Source organism: Pyricularia grisea, assembly GCF_004355905.1.
Source record: "Pyricularia grisea strain NI907 chromosome Unknown Pyricularia_grisea_NI907_Scaffold_4, whole genome shotgun sequence".
NCBI lineage: Eukaryota > Fungi > Ascomycota > Sordariomycetes > Magnaporthales > Pyriculariaceae > Pyricularia > Pyricularia grisea.
This window is the reverse complement of record NW_022156718.1, coordinates 3,521,387-3,538,743: the sequence shown is the minus strand read 5'-3', so window position 1 is coordinate 3,538,743 and position 17,357 is coordinate 3,521,387. Positions and strand designations below refer to the sequence as shown.

Here is a 17,357-nt window from a genome sequence, read left to right as displayed (position 1 = left end):
GTTTGACATTTCGACTCATGTAGGCCTATAGTGGGGCCATTGCTTTGCAAGCACGACCTTGCTTAGAAATCGTCAGCATCAATTGATTTGTCCGTCCGGCGTATCGGTGCGGTGCATCTTGCTAGTCTGAACCTCCATTGGCAAAACATCGATATTGGTCCGAACCGTAAGAAAGTAAGGTTTGAAAAGATTGACGTATGTTATCGCTGTCAGTGTTGACCCTTTTGTGACTACACTATGATGCTGATAATGGCTTGGCTTTGAACGAAACTATTTGCACAATTGGGTTTCACTGTTGCGACCTAAAAAATGCCGAAGTTCTAGAAGACGTTAATATCCACATCATAGAAAATCCTACCTTATCTTGCCCAAAAGGTATGCAGATACGGAGAAAATTATTAGTCTCCGATATTTCAGCTTGTCAGATTTGTAGGTAGGCAGGATAGATGCCTGAGGACGAAAGCCGGTCACGTGACCGAGAACTTCTTTCTCTTCATGCAGCAACAGCTCCACAGCTCCACTGACGGCCGGCTCATTAACGGAGCAACGCGTGACGTGACGCGCAAAAGGGCGAAGGTTTGATTGATCGAGCGGCCGAGAATTTACGACTGATAGCTTAGCTCCCTCGAAACCGAAAACGCATCGCCAAAGCCTGCAAATTAAAAATCTCCCACCTTGACGTCGCCTCAGCGATTTCATCAGCCAGTATCCAACCCAACCATCGAAGATCATCAAAGAAACCGCGCAAACTGCGCGAGGCGTTGTCGTCATGGCGGAAATCAAGATTGACGGCAAGCTCTTCCAGGAGCGGGCGTCGCATTTCGTCAATGCCTGGAAGGCCGACAAACGTTCGGGCGACACGCTCTTTGGCGGCGCATCCTCAATCGTTGTCATGATGGGCAAGGTCGAGGAGACGCCTGAATACCACAAGAACAATGCTATGCACGTACGTCACATCACCAAGTCCACCTTTGTTTTGAATCGCAGTTCGCCATACGATGATATGTTCTCGCATACTAACAAGTCTCAACTCCGCAGTTTTGGTTGCTCGGCTACGAATTCCCTACCACTTTAATGCTTTTTACAGTTGATACCCTTTACATTCTTACTACGGCAAAGAAAGGTGCGCTCGTCTCTATTGCGTAGTAATATCACTGGCTTTCTGATGTATTTATCCGCTAACACCCCATCTAGCCAAGCACCTTGATCAGATCAAGGGTGGTCGATACCCAGTTGAGGTCCTCGTGAGGGGCAAAGACGCAGCAGAGAACGAGAAGGCATTTGTCAAGATTGCTGAACATATCAAAGAGGCTGGCGTGAGTGATATTTCTGCTACATGATCGTGCTACACGTAAGCGGCATCAAGCTAATCAAGATAGCACCCTTTAGAACAAGGTTGGCGTACTCACAAAAGATGCGTCCAAAGGCCCTTTTGTGGAGGAGTGGAAAAAGGTCTACACAGAGCACTGCAAGGATGTCGAGGAGGTCGACATTGCGCAGGCACTATCTTCGGCCGCTTTCTCAACCAAGGACGAAGCCGAGCTCAGGGCCATGAGGACGGCTTCAAAAGCATGCGTCGCTTTAATGCATCCTTACTTCCTGGACGAGATGTCGGACATCCTCGATCAGGAGAAGAAGGTCAAGCATAGCGTCCTTGCCGAGAAGGTCGAGAAGAAGCTTGATGATGATAAGTTTTGGAAGACGGTCACCCTGCCCAACAAGCAGAAGTTACCAAGTGATTTTGACCCGGAGCAGCTAGACTGGATCCTCGGCCCCAATGTCCAAAGTGGCGGCAAATATGATCTCAGGTGGCAGACTGAGGCAAACAACGACAACCTGCACCCTGGTATCATCGTCTCGGCGTTGGGCCTGCGGTACAAGTCATACTGCTCGTCTATCGCTCGGACGTTCCTGGTCGACCCCAACAAGTCGCAGGAGTCCAACTATAAAATCCTCCACGCCGCGCACCAGTTGATCCTCAAAGAGGTTAGAGATGGCGCTGTGGTCAAAGACGTCTACCAAAAGGCGCTTGCTTACGTCAAAAGCAAAAAGCCTGAGCTGGAGAAGCACTTCCTCAAGAACGTGGGCTGTGGTATCGGACTCGAGCACCGCGACCCTACCATGATCCTGAACGGAAAGAACACCCGCGCACTCAAGGATGGAATGACGCTCTGCATCATGACCGGGCTTCAAGATATCGAAAATCCTAACCCGCAGGACAAGAACAGCAAGGTCTACTCCCTCGTAATCATGGACACGGTCCGTGTCACTGCATCTGAGCCTGTTGTCTTCACGGGTGATGCGCCTTGTGACGCAGATGCTAGTTCGTTCTTCTTCAAGGACGAGGAGACGGCTCAGCCAGCGCCCAAGAAGGAAAAGAAGGAGTCACGTGTAGGAGCGGTCGCCACCAAGAACATCACCAGCACGCGCCTCAGGTCAGAGCGTAGTACGCAAGTTGACGAGGATGCAGAGAAGAGGCGTCGGGAGCATCAAAAGGAGTTGGCGGCCAAGAAGCAGAAGGAAGGTCTTGCAAGATTTGCCGAGTCGACCAACGACCAAAATGGCACTGAGGTCAAGAAGTTCAAGCGCTTCGAGTCATACAAGCGAGACAACCAGCTTCCGCCCAAGGTCAAGGATCTCGCCGTCATAGTCGACCAGAAGAACGCGACCGTTATCGTTCCGATTATGGGTCGACCTGTGCCTTTCCACATCAACACAATCAAGAATGCCAGCAAGAGCGACGAGGGCGAGTTTTCATTTCTGCGCATCAACTTCCTGTCGCCCGGCCAAGGTGTCGGCAGGAAGGATGACCAGCCGTTTGAGGACGCCACCGCCCATTTTGTGAGGAGTTTGACTTTCAAGTCCTTGGATGGTGATCGTTACACCGAGATCGCGAACCAGATAGCCAACATGAAGAAGGAGTCTGCCAAGAAGGAGCAAGAGAAGAAGGACATGGAGGATGTGGTGGAGCAGGAGAAGCTCGTTGAAATCAGGAGTAAGTCATCTGCGTACAACGCAAACACAGGCAGCATACCTCAAACTAACACATTCATTCGCTTCACTAGACCGACGCCCTGCGGTGCTTGATAATGTCTTCATCCGCCCGGCAATGGAAGGAAAACGTGTACCAGGCAAGGTAGAGATACACCAGAATGGTATCCGCTACCAGTCGCCATTGGCCGCACAGCAGAGGGTGGACGTACTCTTCTCCAACGTCCGCCACCTATTCTTCCAGCCCTGCCAGCACGAACTTATTGTTATCATCCACCTTCACCTGAAAGATCCCATCTTGATAGGAAACAAGAAGAAGACAAAGGATATTCAGTTCTACCGCGAGGCGACAGATATCCAGTTCGACGAGACGGGCAATCGCAAGCGAAAGTACCGTTATGGAGACGAAGACGAGTTCGAGGCAGAGCAGGAGGAGCGCCGTCGTCGTGCTGAACTCGACAGGCTCTTCAAGAGCTTCGCAGAAAAGATTGCAGACGCCGGAAAGTCCGAGAACCTCGAGGTGGACATGCCACTCCGCGAGCTGGGCTTCAACGGTGTGCCCTTCAGGAGCAATGTCTACATCCAGCCCACTACCGAGTGCTTGATCCAGATCACGGAACCTCCGTTCCTTGTCGTCACATTGGACGACATTGAAATTGCGCATCTCGAGCGTGTCCAGTTCGGATTGAAGAACTTTGATCTTGTTTTTGTCTTCAAGGACTTTACGCGGCCACCGGTTCACATTAACACCATTCCCGTGGAGTCGCTGGAAGACGTCAAGGAGTATCTGAACCAGTCGGACATTGCATACAGCGAGGGACCACTGAACCTGAACTGGCCGACCATCATGAAGACAGTGACGGCAGACACGCACGAGTTCTTCGAGGGTGGAGGTTGGTCGTTCCTGCAGGCCGACTCAGATGACGAGGGCGACGGAGAAGAGGAGGAGGAGAGCGCCTTCGAGGTCTCCGAGTCGGAACTTGAGGAGGCGTCAGAGTCGAGCGAGGAAGACTCGGAGTTTGATAGCAACGCTTCGGACGATGCGAGCGACGAGGATGCCAGTGAGGAGGAGGAGGGTGAGGATTGGGACGAGCTTGAGCGCAAGGCCAAGCGTAAGGACCGGGAGAGCGCCCTCGACGACGACGAGGATGAGCGGGGAAACAGCAAGAAGAAGCAACGCAAGCGCTGAGGTATTGCATGAGCCCATAGGCTGATAATTTGAGCAGACCCGGGTCTCCCTGGTTCCTGGGGGTGCAGGGGAAGTCTGGGGCAAGAGAAAAAAAAACAAGTGGTTCGTTTCACCTTGGGATTCCATGCGAGCAAACATTTTTTATGGATGCTTTCCATCGGTATTCTTGTAGTAACAGATGACATTTTATTCATGACAAGGCTGAGAGAAATAATCTATACCTTTCTTTTGGCCTTTCGGTTCTTTTCTTTTTTTTGATCTTCTTCCCATTTCAAGCCGGAGCGCCGAATTGATTCAAGATTGGTCGAGAGCAAAAACACCGAATATTACGAGTAGCGCAGGAATACAAAACCGAACCGGGGTCTCCCTAACTGCTCTTGTCATTGTCCTAAACGAAAGAATTTGTATTGATGAATGAACACTACCTAGGTAGGTTATTGATACTATTTAGGAATTTCAGCGGTGGGCTGTATCCCGCATAACGAATAATTGTCAAATAGAGGGTCATACCACAGCCTAGCCTCATCGATCCCCAAGTCATGCTCAGCAAACATCGCCTAGCCACAGCCAATTTACCAGCACTCCTTTTGTTTCACGGAGCAATTTCCTTCAGGCTCGTGAACGAGCAACTCACTCGAGCTAGCGTCTTCTCCAAAAAAACGAAAACGGGTCAGACCGAACTCCACCCACGCGACCCGGACAGCCGGGCTGGCGGCACGGGCGAGGGCCGGACATCACCATCCCGGTGGGCATCCTCGACGGCCGTGATTTCAGTATCACTCGCGACGCCTAGCCGCCACCGACGTATATGCTGCCACTTGCGCGGCTGTTGAGCATCGTAGGGCGGAGGCGAGCGATTGTCCCCAGGGCCGGCCCCTGCTCCTCGTCTCATCCGCCCTGCCTCGAGATCCCAGACGGGCGGCCGCGACGGGCGGGACCAGGGCTGCCACGTCAGGGCCTGCTGCTTTTGAGACGGGTGTTTGTGTTGCCGCCGCCGCCGGGGTTTGGACCTGCTGGGCTTGCGCAGTGCGTTGAAGATGGTGGCGATGGCGGCGACGATGGCCACCAGCACCGCCCCGACCAGGAGCAGGATTGATGCAGCCCTGTATGTCTCGTCGCTCTACAACATGGTCTGCGTAGGGATGGGTGCGCTGAAAGGTGTCTTGTTTTTTTCTGTTGCTGCTTGCTGTGCTGTTCATGTTGTCAGTTTGTTTCGCGTCCATGGCGTTTTTGGAGGAAGAGTGGTTTTTTTTTTTTTTTCGGGAGTGTCTATGGCAAGCCGTACCGGTTTTGGTCCTCTGGTGGGAACCTCGATCCCGAAAAGAGATGGACAGGTAGGCTGGTGATTTTGTGTCGAGCGGGCTTCGACGTAAGCAGTCAGGAGTCTGAGGATGATGACGAGGTTGCGTTGGTCATGGCAAGTTCTCCGCGTGAGGCGGCTAGACTGTTTGGCTTGCCTCTGAACAAGTCTCTGCTCGCCGGGTTATGAGAGGGCAGAATGGCTACCTAGGCACCTAAGCAATAGCATTTTGTCTTTTATTGAGTTGAGCTTTGAACACCTACTGGGAATCTTGCCTAGGTACCCGCCTCACGTAGGTTGGGAATGTGCATCTGGCATCGAGAAAGGACAAGGAAAAAAAAGAGGCAGTCGCTTCACTCCCTGCATTTCGTAAGTGACATGGTTTGCTTTGATTCAATGCATAGCATTTTGTGCCCTCGAGGCAGGTATGATCTGGGAAATGAAAGGTATAACTGGTAGCTAACTACCTACCTACCTGCCCGGGGTACTTCCCTTTCTTGTCCCTCTTTTTAAAATTCGGCGTTATCAGTACAAAATACACTGGAAGTTTTTGTTCCTGAAATGTGCCCAATTATTAACATCGCGATGCTTTCTTTTGCATGAGTGCATAGAGGGCTTTTTGGAAGCCTACCCTATCAAGCATGACAAGAAGCAGGATTACCGAACCTGGAAAGCAGAGCGAGCACTCCCCATGGCTATGCCATCGCCTCTTCTTTCCAAACATTTGAAATTTGGCAAACATTCAAATATGTAGTGATCCACCGCAGCCTCACCCAGCAAGACTGCATCAAAGGTACTACTAACACATCAGTACAAGATTTACGCAGCGTACTTAGCCACCACCAGCCTTGGCTCGCTAATCATCTGCTCCGGCAAATTATGCACCTCGTATCTCAAGGTAAGTTGCTTGAGGTACCTTTGACTGGCGTATTTGGGGAATGACATGATACCATCCTCATCTTGGGGGGGTATCATCCCACCGAAGTGCCTTATGCACTACGGTGAGTCGTACAGACACCCTGACAAATCAGATACATAATGTAGGGTGCCTAGTGTAATCGTAAGGCTAAGCGCGGTTACTTTCGCCTATCTACAGCACTCTCTTGGGGAGTGAGTGGGCATTGCTCGCTCCGCTTTCACAAGGCCTCTGCATACATCATCAAATCTTCAGCTTTCCATTTTAAGGTACTTATTCGACGGAACCGAACTGGAAACCACTGACCAGTCATTGCAAGTTCCAACTGTTCGTTCCATATCGCCACGCGTTCATGATTTCAAAAGAACGTTGCCATCATGTAACTGGCTCGCCTGAGCTCCACGCACACTGTTTTGTTACTGAAACCCTCTTCCTTCCGGCCTTCTGACCCTCCTGGGGGGAGGTCTGGAACACCCCAAGGTATCTCGGAGCAATACTTTTGACGGCTGACCCCGGCTGCCCATTTGTCGGTGCTCATCCAATAGATCCAGACTAAGCAAAGTTTCTTTTAGCGGTGTGGTTACAAGATACCTTACTTGAAAATGAAGCACAAGCCTTTCCAGCCCTGAAAACTTGACCTTGGTACTTTGGTTGCCTACCCTCTCCTCTCCCCTCCACCCCCATTTTTCGAATAACCAACCAACGTTGTCCTTCAGACAGTTGCTTCTAGGTACAGACACACCCACACCCTCCGAACATGGAGAGTGCTCGCGCTTAAGCCGCCCTACGGCCCAGTAACCCCCACTCCCGGCGGCAAACGCCCCTGAACTTGCCCCCTCCATCTGCCCCGACTAAAAAGCCCGCATGAACAGGTGGGTGTGCGGACCTGTAGCGTACGCTAGGGCGAATCACGATGCCTTGAGGAAGAGTCGGTGGCCAAAGGAGGGATCATCTTGCGACGGGAGAGCCCTCCCTCCACATACCCGTCGGAACCAACGTCCGTTTTTCCAGTGGCGTCTTACCAATCTTGCCCATGTGGACGGCCTGATCCGCTTTTTTTGTACCATTTTGTTGGTCTTCAGAGCTTCTCTCCTGCTTGACGCGTTGCAATGGCAAATAAGAGAATATGAGTGCGGACTGACCATCAGAGCTGCCCTTGGCGCGCGGCTATGAAGCCTTGGTCCGCCGTAGGGGTTGATCTGGTAGTCAATTATAGTGTCACACATAAGCAGCTAGCTCACTGTGCATGTCGAGAGGTCTTCATTGTGTAATTGCTTTGCATTTGTTGTTTTCTCGTCATGATAGTCGTGGTCTTCCATGTCATAACCATAGTCCCTCCTTGCTGGGAAACGTGAGCCCTATATCTACTTATCCGAAATGTCCAAAAAAAAATCCCGCCCCCGTTCCCATGCAATATAAACCCAACGCTAAATCCAATATGGCCATATAGATAATAGATGATGTACAATCAATCTGATAGACAGTAGAAAAGGAAAGATTCCAGCAGAAATCCACAGAAATCCAAAGTATGAGGCATATGATCACTTAATGACAGTAGGACGGGTTCAGTCGTCAAATTCACCCTCGGCATCCTCCTCATCGGCATTCCCACGAGCAGCAGCAAGCTTGTTCGCAGCCGCGGCCATTACCGCGATGTCAGTGGGCTTGAGCGGGTTGTTGAGAACCCACTGTGTGCCGCACTTGACGACGATGGCAACATTTTCATCCGACGCCCATTGGATTAATGACGGGTCCGCCTCACCCGTCGACGGTACGGGTGGCTCTTCGCCCTTGCCGGCGGCCTCAAAATGCCGCGCGAGGTGCTCCATGCGCAAGTCCCAAGCGTCGACGCCCATGAACTGCTCCCCACAGCTCTCGACGGGGCACGCCATAGACGTAGGCAGCCGGCAGCGCTCCTTCGCAGCGGCCTGCTGTAGGTTCTTGACGTGCTTCTCCCAGCTGGCCAGCTGCTCACCACCGCTCGTCTTGTCCGCGGATGATGCCTTCTTCTTACCGCTGCTGCTGCTTCCACTCTGCTGTTCGCCTGCCTTTTGCTGCTCACGAATGTCCTGCGGCATGTGCATTCGGCGGACGTGCTGCGTGAAAAGGTCCTTGCGGTTGAAAATGGCACCGTTGGGCAAGGGTGGTCCGAAGCGCTGCAGACCCGGTGTCAGGGATGAGCCGGCTGGTGCAATGGCGCAAGAGTTGCGGCCGCGCAGACTGCCGACTCGGGGTGCATTTGCAGAAGGCGTCCTGTGGCTATTGTTGCGGCCGGACGTGGGAGCGGCGCTGGCGGCCACTCCGTTGTTGTCCGTGTGTGCGCATGTGTCCTGAGTGCATATCCAGTAGTGAAGCAGTAGGTGCTGTGACATTACGTGTCGCTTCCATTCGTTCTTGCTTGGGAAGTTGGCGTCGCAGCCAGCAAAGGCAAAGATGCACACAAACGGCCGGGTATGATGCTTCTTGATGTGCGCCTGCAGTGCCGCCTCGCTCTTAAACGCCATACCCTTGCACTCGCCACACGTTATCTGGGCGGAATCCTTGGTGGAATTGGCGGGCTGGGGGCTGCTGCTCGTCCCGGGAGAGCAAATGGGTGGAGCAAAACGCATTCTTGGGGTTGCCATTGCTCCTAGATGGTCTGACCGGCGCCGTTGTTGGGGGCCGTTTGGAACGCTCAATCTCCGCCTTTTAGGCGATGAGTCAATGTTGACAGCATCCTCGGACCTCTGCAACGCTGTCGTCTTCTGCTTTCTCTTGGCAGAAGATGGTGTTGATGAGTTGCGCTTCGACCTTGAGGCTTCCCGAGGCACAGGTATGGTATTTGCATCAGGCTTGGTCACACTGACGTCTAGTTCCGACCCCATCTCTTCGTCATGTGCGCTTGGGGACGGGTAGTAATCCTCCCCATATGTATTCATGGGCTGAACGGCGCCAGAGGCCTGTAGCACACTGGTATCAAAGTCAAGCACCCTGGGCGCATCGGGAGCACCGACACCGTAGCCGGAAGATACATTGCTCTGAAGTATGTATGCCGAAGGAGGAAGGGGATGGTGGGAATGGCTGTAACCGTAGCTGGGCGCATCGCTGCTGTCCATGAATCCAACGGTCAAGTCATCGGTAGAGTTCACGGCGAAGGGGTTGGTGAAGGCTGGCATGGTTGGACAGTTTCCGAGATCAGTAGTAGCGGTAGCCCACGGAGTAAAAGGCTGCTTGAGGGAGGCCGAAGTGAAGGGCATGATCATGTCGATTCCTGATGGTGTCGGTGGACCTTCGTAGTGAAGTTCGCTCTCACTTGGTGGGCTGAGGAGGCTGCCGCACGAAGAGCTATGTTCGTTGGTCGAGTATGGAGAACCATAACTCGGTTGAGGCGTGGAGAGACCCGAGACTGAATGCGCTACGGAATCAGTACGTGGATTCTGGCAGTGTGTCTGTGGCAGTGAGGGCGCGTTGAAGAAGGCCGTCTTTTGCGGATCGTCTAGATATCTCTGGACCTGTTGTGGCCGGGTGGTCCAGCCAGATGAGAATAGTGACGAGTTCTCGAGGGTAGGGTCGATATTGCTGGTGTTGTGGTGTTGCATGTTGCTGTTGTTGGTATTGCCCAAGTCCAGAGACACCTCTGATGCGTCATCAAAGAAGGATTGCTGAGCAATGGAGCAGTGAGGGGCCAGGGTGGAGGACTCCTCGAATTGGTGTCGGCAGTAATCCATCTTTGTCAGAATCAGCCGCAAACTGCCAGGGCAGCGGCGAAAGAGTACCCTTTAATTGAATCTGTCAGAGGCAGGCCAAACTGAAGGTGGGGTCTCTTCTGGTAGCTATGGTTCTGGTTCTGTCCAGCCAGAAGAGGGAGGGAGCCAACGAAGTTGGTGGTGGAGGGAGGCAATGAAAGAGATTTAGTATCTCAGCTCAGCCTTGCCGTTGTGGTTCCCCGAGGGTGGTGATGTGATTAGTGTGCACAAGTCAAGTAGACCTCTCCAAGAGGGACTTGACTTCCACCAAAAGAAATATTCTTGACGATCGATTTGTTCAAGAACGAAAGGAACAAGACTTGGAGGGGGCGAAGAAGGGGACAAAAGGATCGATAAAGGCGTTGGCTTTTTAGGAATTTGCGTCTTACCAAGACGGATCAGGGCAGGGCAGGGCAGGGCCAGGTGGGTTTAGGTTGACCAGGGGAGGGGGGTGTGTGATATAATGTTATGCCGTAGGATGAATGGTTGGGTCAAACCCCGGGATCTGTGGATGGATGGTTTCTGAATTTGGTAATTTTCCGGGCTAGATTGAATAATGGACTTTGTGATTTGCGTGGGGAGTGGGCGTTCTCTAAACTTATTCTACAAACAAGAATCTTGTGAAGAGAGACCAAGAAGATGAAGCAAATAATTCAATAACGGATAGAAGAAATAGAAAATGGTGGTGTCAAAAAAAGAATAGAGAGAAAGAGGCGCAGCTGAAGAACTTATGAGACGCCGAATAGTAAAAGAAGGTGGGCGCAGACTCCCACTATGTGTCCCTGGTCGTGGATCCAGAATAAAAGAGAGGCTATGTGAGGTGGGCAACAAGCCGTTGCGCTGGTAAATGAGTGAATGTACCCAGAGCAGGTACACGGGCACCTACATGGGAACGGGGAAAACCGTAGAGGGCAGATCGATTGGGGGAGCCCCTCGCCCGTTTTTTCGCACCATGTTTTTTTTTTTTTCGTTTGCAGAGCCTCATGCCCACCCTCATGTCCCCTTCTTCTATTTACGTACCTACCTTACAGACCTAGTCGCATGCGCCAGGCCTGCCAGCTCCATGTCAGCATGTAAGGTGATGCAGAGCTGCAGTAGGTACCCTGGATAGGTCGGTAAGTAAATTCGTAGGTAGGTAAGGTATGCATGTACTTGCAGGAGTCAAGGTAAGGTACGTAGGGTAGGTAGGTAAACGGGCAGGCAGGAACATCTGTCCGCCCAAGTACCTAGGTACTTACTTTGGTAAGTAACCTACCCCTCTACCATTTTGGCATTTTTCGGTTGATCGTCGCTTGAAGAGCAAGAAAAAAAAGAAGAAAAAAAAAAGAGAGAGACAGCGATGGGTAGACAGACAGTGGGACTTGTACAACCGCCCCGCCCCTCCAAATAACAACAACAAAAGGGGCATCCTCGCATGTACACAAGAACCCAGACTACTAACCAAAGTGGGCTAATTAGTAAAATTTGATTGGGAAAAGAGAAAAGAGTCCCCAGGCGGGTCGCCCTGGCGCTGTCAATTCTTGGCAAACAGAATACCCCTGTCCGCGATTGTTACTGCGTTGGGGAAAAGACAAGACCAGCGTGCCTTCTTAGTGCTGATGGAGCAATGTCGGAATATTAATTGGGTCGGCAGGAGCAGTATAGTAAGTCACTGCGCCACTCGTTTGGCGAGCGCGAATTAACTTTTGGGGTTCTTTTTTTTTTTTTTTTTTTTGCTTGTCAATAGTGACCGCTGCTGTTGTGCTTGCCACCTCTAACACGTATTGAACTGGAAGTTTGTCAAATTTTGGTCGTGATAACATTTCCCGATAACCCTTTCTTTCTCTGCCCCTTGTTTTTTTCATTGTTATTACAGCGCATTGTTGTCATAGCTGCCAAAAAGAGACCAACAAGGGCCAAGACGGGGATGAGAGGAAAGTGATCCGCTAAATACACGTGACGTGACCTTCCAGCGCATTCGCTGGAGAATTACTACAGTAAATCAGTCCTTACTAGGAAGGAAGGAGGCCCACTGATCGTAGTTCAAAGGTGGGTAGGTACCTAGGTACTATAGTAAGTTGTAAACGTGTACAAGGATTATCCTCGGGGCGAGTCTTATGTCGTCTGATGATCCACCAGGGGTGAACGAGAACCTTACCATGTTCGTCTACCTTGTCTTGCCTGTCAAGCGTGTTCTCGGACCCGGCGCAACAATTATGTCGGGAGCTTCCGGTGCTTGACGCGATCAAAGCAAACGAACCAAGAATTGAGAAGCCCGCAGAACTCGTTACGAATCTATGATGGGGTACAAAATCTACAGTAATTCCTTACTCATTTTGCCTTCTTTTATTTATCGGCTCGGTTACTCTTTTGCGATCAGGTCTTGAATTCGATGCATTGCATTGACTCGTGCAACACTGTAAGCTCTCGGCTTTTGCGGGAGACGCCGCCCGCAAGTGCTGATGTTCCTAGCGGTAATATGACAGAAACGGAGGCTAGCCTCCAGCCGATGTGATAAGCCGGGTTCTATAATGAGCCGTGCTTAATCGATCAAGTTAAAATAGATCAAGTATATTTGCTAGCATGTTTTTACAGTAAAGTATAGTTGTGAGAAGAAGGACCAAATGTACATCACCAATGCAGCTCTACACAGTCGAGTAAAAACTAGGCAGCTAGGTATCAATCTACTTGCTACCTAGGCAGCAAACAAACTTTTATGCACACTAACTATAAGTCATCTACACTACTACCACTTACATATTACGTATTGCCACTCGCGCATTTTTACCTGCTTAGCAGTTGTACATACATACCGGTAGTATCTTGATTTTTACAAGGGAGCTGACCCACCTGTAGGGCGGCATCGAGCAATTGTTTCCCCTGATTGGCTCAAGCGTATGAAATGGAGTTATTGGGGGCCACGCTATTCCGCTTTCAGCATGATGAAGATGACTGCCTGGTGATTAATACTAATTCATGCCTAGTCACTTTTCAGAACTGGTAATTGTTTAACATGGGCTGGCTTGATGGGAGGGGACGAGGTTTTATGTTTGGTCCACATACGGGGTAACATGCTAATATTTTTGGACCTGGGTAGTAGACAAGATGACTTGGCACCCCACAATGTCGAACAGCATTGCTACCCATACAACAAAAATCGAGACCCAACTCTCCCGTGGCAGATTTCACTTTATCGACAGAGCCATTGCAACATTGAACTGAATCAGAACGCCGATGACGACCAATGTGGACCTCGAAAAAAGACCATTTTTTCCCCCTTCCAGTTCGGACTTTGTCCAATCAGAAAACGTCTTTTGCGAGGAATCCCGCCAAGGGCAATTATAAAGTGAAGTCGCATATTAATATACTCGATGAGGCACAAGAGCCGACCGACCAACAGAAATATGTGGATTGAAATGTTTGATTGATTAGTAAAGGGGTGTGCATGGCAGTTGCAAAAAAGTTTAACTCGGTAAAACCATGTGGTTGATTTCTCATCATGCTAAAAAGCGGCGCTGCTTGTCAGCAGGGACTCGAAGCTTTTCGCTGCCAAGATGTTTATAAATTAACCGTTGCACTGTTCAATGGCTCTAATCTGGATCCGGCAACTACGTCTTGGATTCTTTTATCTCGGCGGGATTTACCGTGACAGGAGGGAGTGTGGGTGATGGCACTTCATATTCTTTGTGAAAAAAAAACATCGGTCATAGGCTGGAGCGTAAGCTTTGTGGGCTCTCTCTAGCTTCTACCGCAATAACGGGTGACGGGGGTGTCGTCAATGTTTGCCGGGAGGGACACCGGCTTAATGTACCCTAGCTGTTGGATTGGGCCAAACTAACATAGAGGGGCAAAATAACAGCGAGTATGAAGCAATCCTTTTTTTTTTTTTTTTTTTTTTTTTTTTTCAATTGTATTTTTTATCCCAAACAAATAACACGGTGGGATTAAGGTGGTCGATCCAAATTGGTCTCAAGCTAACCGACCCAAAGTGCACCAACAACGGAAGACTGGTCCGCTCAAAGATGATGTGGATGTGGGTCTCGATGTGCTTAAGCGGGACAGCTCGCAGAAAGCTCATCATGATTGGCTGCTCCAATACGGAGTCGAAATCCATGGGGCTCTTCGAGGTACCTAGGTACTAGCAGAGCCTCAATTTTCTGAGTCGAAACGGTTCCCCCGCACGAAATCTCTCTCTTTTCCCCCTTCTCGCTCGAACTGAACTTTCCCCTCCTCCAGCAGGGACTCCCCCTCCTGACGCAACCAACTCATACGAACGACAGGAACCACAACATGTCCAAAAGTGGTCAGCATCGCTAATTTGGCCAATGAGATAACTCTTTGGGAGCATTTGAGTTTCCCTAAGTAAACCTACCATTCGGTACATCGTAAGCTTGCTTTTTGTTACTTCTTTTTATTTTGTTTATTTTCGTGCTGACACTATATTTAAAAAAAAAAACTTCAAGTTTTCATACAAGTTACCAATATAATTTGACAATCCTGTATCGTCATCCAGATCTTGGCTGGCAATGTTGCATTATGCATGTTATTAATTAGGCGCTATGTAAGTGGGCTAATAAACAAGACCCTTGTATAAGTGAAATCCATTTAACCCCCTATTTTCCTGTAAAACTACCAACCTAATTAGCATGTAGGCAAGGTAGGTTAGTTTTGTCTGTGGTTTTGGCACATTATTCCCCCATCACCCACCTGACACCAGACCCGGTGGGGTGGGTTGGGAAAAAGTACCGTGCAGCTCGTGTTATACCCAGCGGCTATGTGGAATTATACCTAATTGGTTGCGCGTGAAAATGATATCTCAAGCTTGCTCGGTCCTGACCCGTTGCCTGCTTGGCATGCCTCTTTCAATGCTATGCTATCAAGACTTTTGGTCAAGGTTAAAGGCAAAACGGCAAGGAAAATGTGGATTATATTTGTGTGGAAAACTATACTCCTCCTGGCATTTTTCCCGTCTTTTTTTTTTTTTATCTCTTGCCAATTTTCTTTTCTTTGACTTTAATCCTCTTTCATCATATTTCCTAGGAAAAAAGAGAGAGAGAAAAAAAAAAGTCTCGGGGGCTGTAAAGTGGAGACAACAGAGCGAGAGCAAGTAAGAACTGTCAAACCTGCTGCGGCTGAACTTACTGCTGGCTGCTGTGCCTCACTTGTACTTACTACACTCCGGGGAGGGAGGAGTGGTTTCGGTATGCGCGCTGGCGCGAAACAAAATGAGAAAAAAAAAAAAAAAGGAAAACCCACGATCGGCTCTTGTAATCCTTCATTCCACGGCCCCAATGACGCACATCCAACAGCCCTATACCCTGTCGAGAATGGTGACGAGCACCCACCATCCACTACCTAATTTATCAATACCGAAGCTTTCCTAGGGCAGAAAAAAGTGTCTGATGATGATCCCCAAGGCAACCTTGAATTTACGTCGGGCTGCCTATAGGTACCTGCCAACCTACCTTTATTGGGTCGTCGGTCGCCAAACCCCCCTCCCAGGCACGTGTCGTCAAAACAAGGCAATCAAGGCAACCGCCCATCGGTGGCTCGCATAGGCCGCCTGATAACAAACTGCTCATTGATATCAAGCATTTTTGATGGGGGCCAAAGAATGACAAGAATGAGAGGGCGGAAAAAAGTCACTTTATCGTTGGTTTTATCAAACTAACGAACTTAAGCTTTTTTTTCATACCTCTACATTTTATCGCCGCCCAATGTCTTGTTTAATTGCCGGCAAAGAGGCCCAGGTTGCACCAACAACTACGCAGATCGACGAATTACGATTGATTTTTATGGTCCGGAATTTGTTTCCCCTTGTTGTACCATTTCCTCCTTCTCTCTCTCTCCCACCCAATGATTTATCGTCACGCGCTTGCTGTGATTAGAGGCTCCGCCAGAAAGGGGGAACAAAAGCCTGGGGGGATCGCACCGGGGATGACTGCATATGCTGTGCCACGCAAAAGGTGCTCGTGTGTTCTCTTGTCCGCTATAGGTGCCGCTATTGCTCAGTAGGTGGTGGTAGTGAATCAAGGAGAGGAAAAAGACGAAACGGTGATGATCATCCACCACGATGTGAACCGACGTCACCCCTGACAAAATAGAATTGGGTAGGGGCCGCTGCCTTTTTCAATCGAGATACAGATACAGAAAAACAGAGGTGTGGGAGAGGATGATGAGACTTGTCTTGATATGGAGCCGAACCAAGATGGAACGCAACCCACTCTCGGCCACGCGCCTTTCTTCTTCTTCTCTCTTCCGTCTTCCCCAGGGCGCTCGGGGACAAAGAAGAGCTTTGCTCCGGAGACAGCACGCACCAGCTACCAGGTAGAGGGCTTTTTTGTCGATCACGCCTGCTTCCGTGATTGTCGATCATCTCAACGGGGTAAATTCTTTCTTTTACAAAACATCAACAAGACTTTTTAGCTTAACCGGAATTCTTTGAGGGGCAAAACTTGTTCGCTAGACATTATAACAAAAGTCATTATTAACAGAGCCATGTTCCTGCCCCATTCCCACTGCCAATCAATAATTAATATGATCCCATGGAACAGATTTGCACAGCCTGGACTTACCCCCAGTCCCCTTGCCACTTTCCCCAAAAATCCTTACCACCCTCCACTCTTGTCTCTGCTTAAGCATGGACAACACGCGAAAGCCAAGCCAAAATCAATCACCCCATGCTTGGGACCCACAACACAAGTCCCGTACATAGGGATGAGGACCAAACAGCCTATCACCTCAAGGTTCTCATTATCCTCTTCTCCATCCCGTCACTTTTTTATTTATTTTATTTTTTCTTGACTTTTTATGCCATGCAGCCGCCCGTCCATACATCTCGGTACTCCCCCAGCCAGCAACCTGGCAGTAGAGAAGATAACTATCAAGTACGGATAGTCGGATGACAGGGCATATTTCACACAAGTCCCTCTGGTCTTCTCATGGAAGTTCCTAGATCCTGCCCACGCAAGAGCCGCTTTTTACCGTTTTGTTGATTCCACTCGCTGGACAGACAGGCCCCGGACTTGGCTGAGTATCTCACGGTACCGTGGAAAAAAAAAGAAAAAAAAAACGCGTCCGGGGCCATTTTGTTGTGCTCCTGCCTGTGACGCGTGTTGTCCCCCTTCCCCCCTCACCCCCTGCAGCCGAATATGCCCAGTAAGAAAGGTAGGTACATATCAAAAGTACCCCTAATAAATTACACAGGAGTGTTGCATGTGGAAATGGCTACATCGGGAAGAACGAAGAAAAAAAAGG

The 17,357-nt window shown here is 50.0% G+C and overlaps 3 protein-coding genes across 3 annotated transcripts; 1 reads left to right on the top strand and 2 right to left on the bottom strand.

Annotated features, from left to right (window-relative positions):
* The first annotated feature begins 557 nt into the window (after positions 1-557).
* Positions 558-4,534, top strand: PgNI_07746 (uncharacterized protein). The gene is made up of 5 exons (XM_031127756.1): positions 558-946; positions 1,039-1,123; positions 1,195-1,316; positions 1,390-2,995; positions 3,066-4,534. Exons 1-5 carry the CDS (start codon positions 770-772, stop codon positions 4,178-4,180), a joined length of 3,105 nt encoding a protein of 1,034 aa, XP_030980507.1. The 5' UTR covers positions 558-769; the 3' UTR covers positions 4,181-4,534.
* A 316-nt stretch (positions 4,535-4,850) lies between these two features.
* PgNI_07745 (uncharacterized protein) lies at positions 4,851-5,708 on the bottom strand (the record flags this gene model as incomplete). The annotated part of the gene is made up of 3 exons (XM_031127755.1): positions 4,851-5,300; positions 5,466-5,565; positions 5,695-5,708. The coding sequence occupies 3 exons, from the start codon at positions 5,706-5,708 to the stop codon at positions 4,851-4,853; spliced, it is 564 nt and encodes a 187-aa protein (XP_030981292.1).
* Positions 5,709-7,961: 2,253 nt separating this feature from the next.
* On the bottom strand, positions 7,962-10,103 carry PgNI_07744 (uncharacterized protein; the record flags this gene model as incomplete). The annotated part of the gene is made up of 1 exon (XM_031127754.1): positions 7,962-10,103. The coding sequence occupies one exon, from the start codon at positions 10,101-10,103 to the stop codon at positions 7,962-7,964; it is 2,142 nt and encodes a 713-aa protein (XP_030980506.1).
* Between the last annotated feature and the right edge of the window lie 7,254 nt (positions 10,104-17,357).

Coding starts and splice junctions, on each gene's coding strand:
- PgNI_07746 (XM_031127756.1), top strand. CDS start 770: ATGGCGGAAATCAAGATTGACGGCAAGCTCTTCCAGGAGCGGGCGTCG. Junction 1,317..1,389: donor AACATATCAAAGAGGCTGGC/GTGAGTGATATT, acceptor AGCACCCTTTAG/AACAAGGTTGGCGTACTCAC. Junction 2,996..3,065: donor GAAGCTCGTTGAAATCAGGA/GTAAGTCATCTG, acceptor TCGCTTCACTAG/ACCGACGCCCTGCGGTGCTT.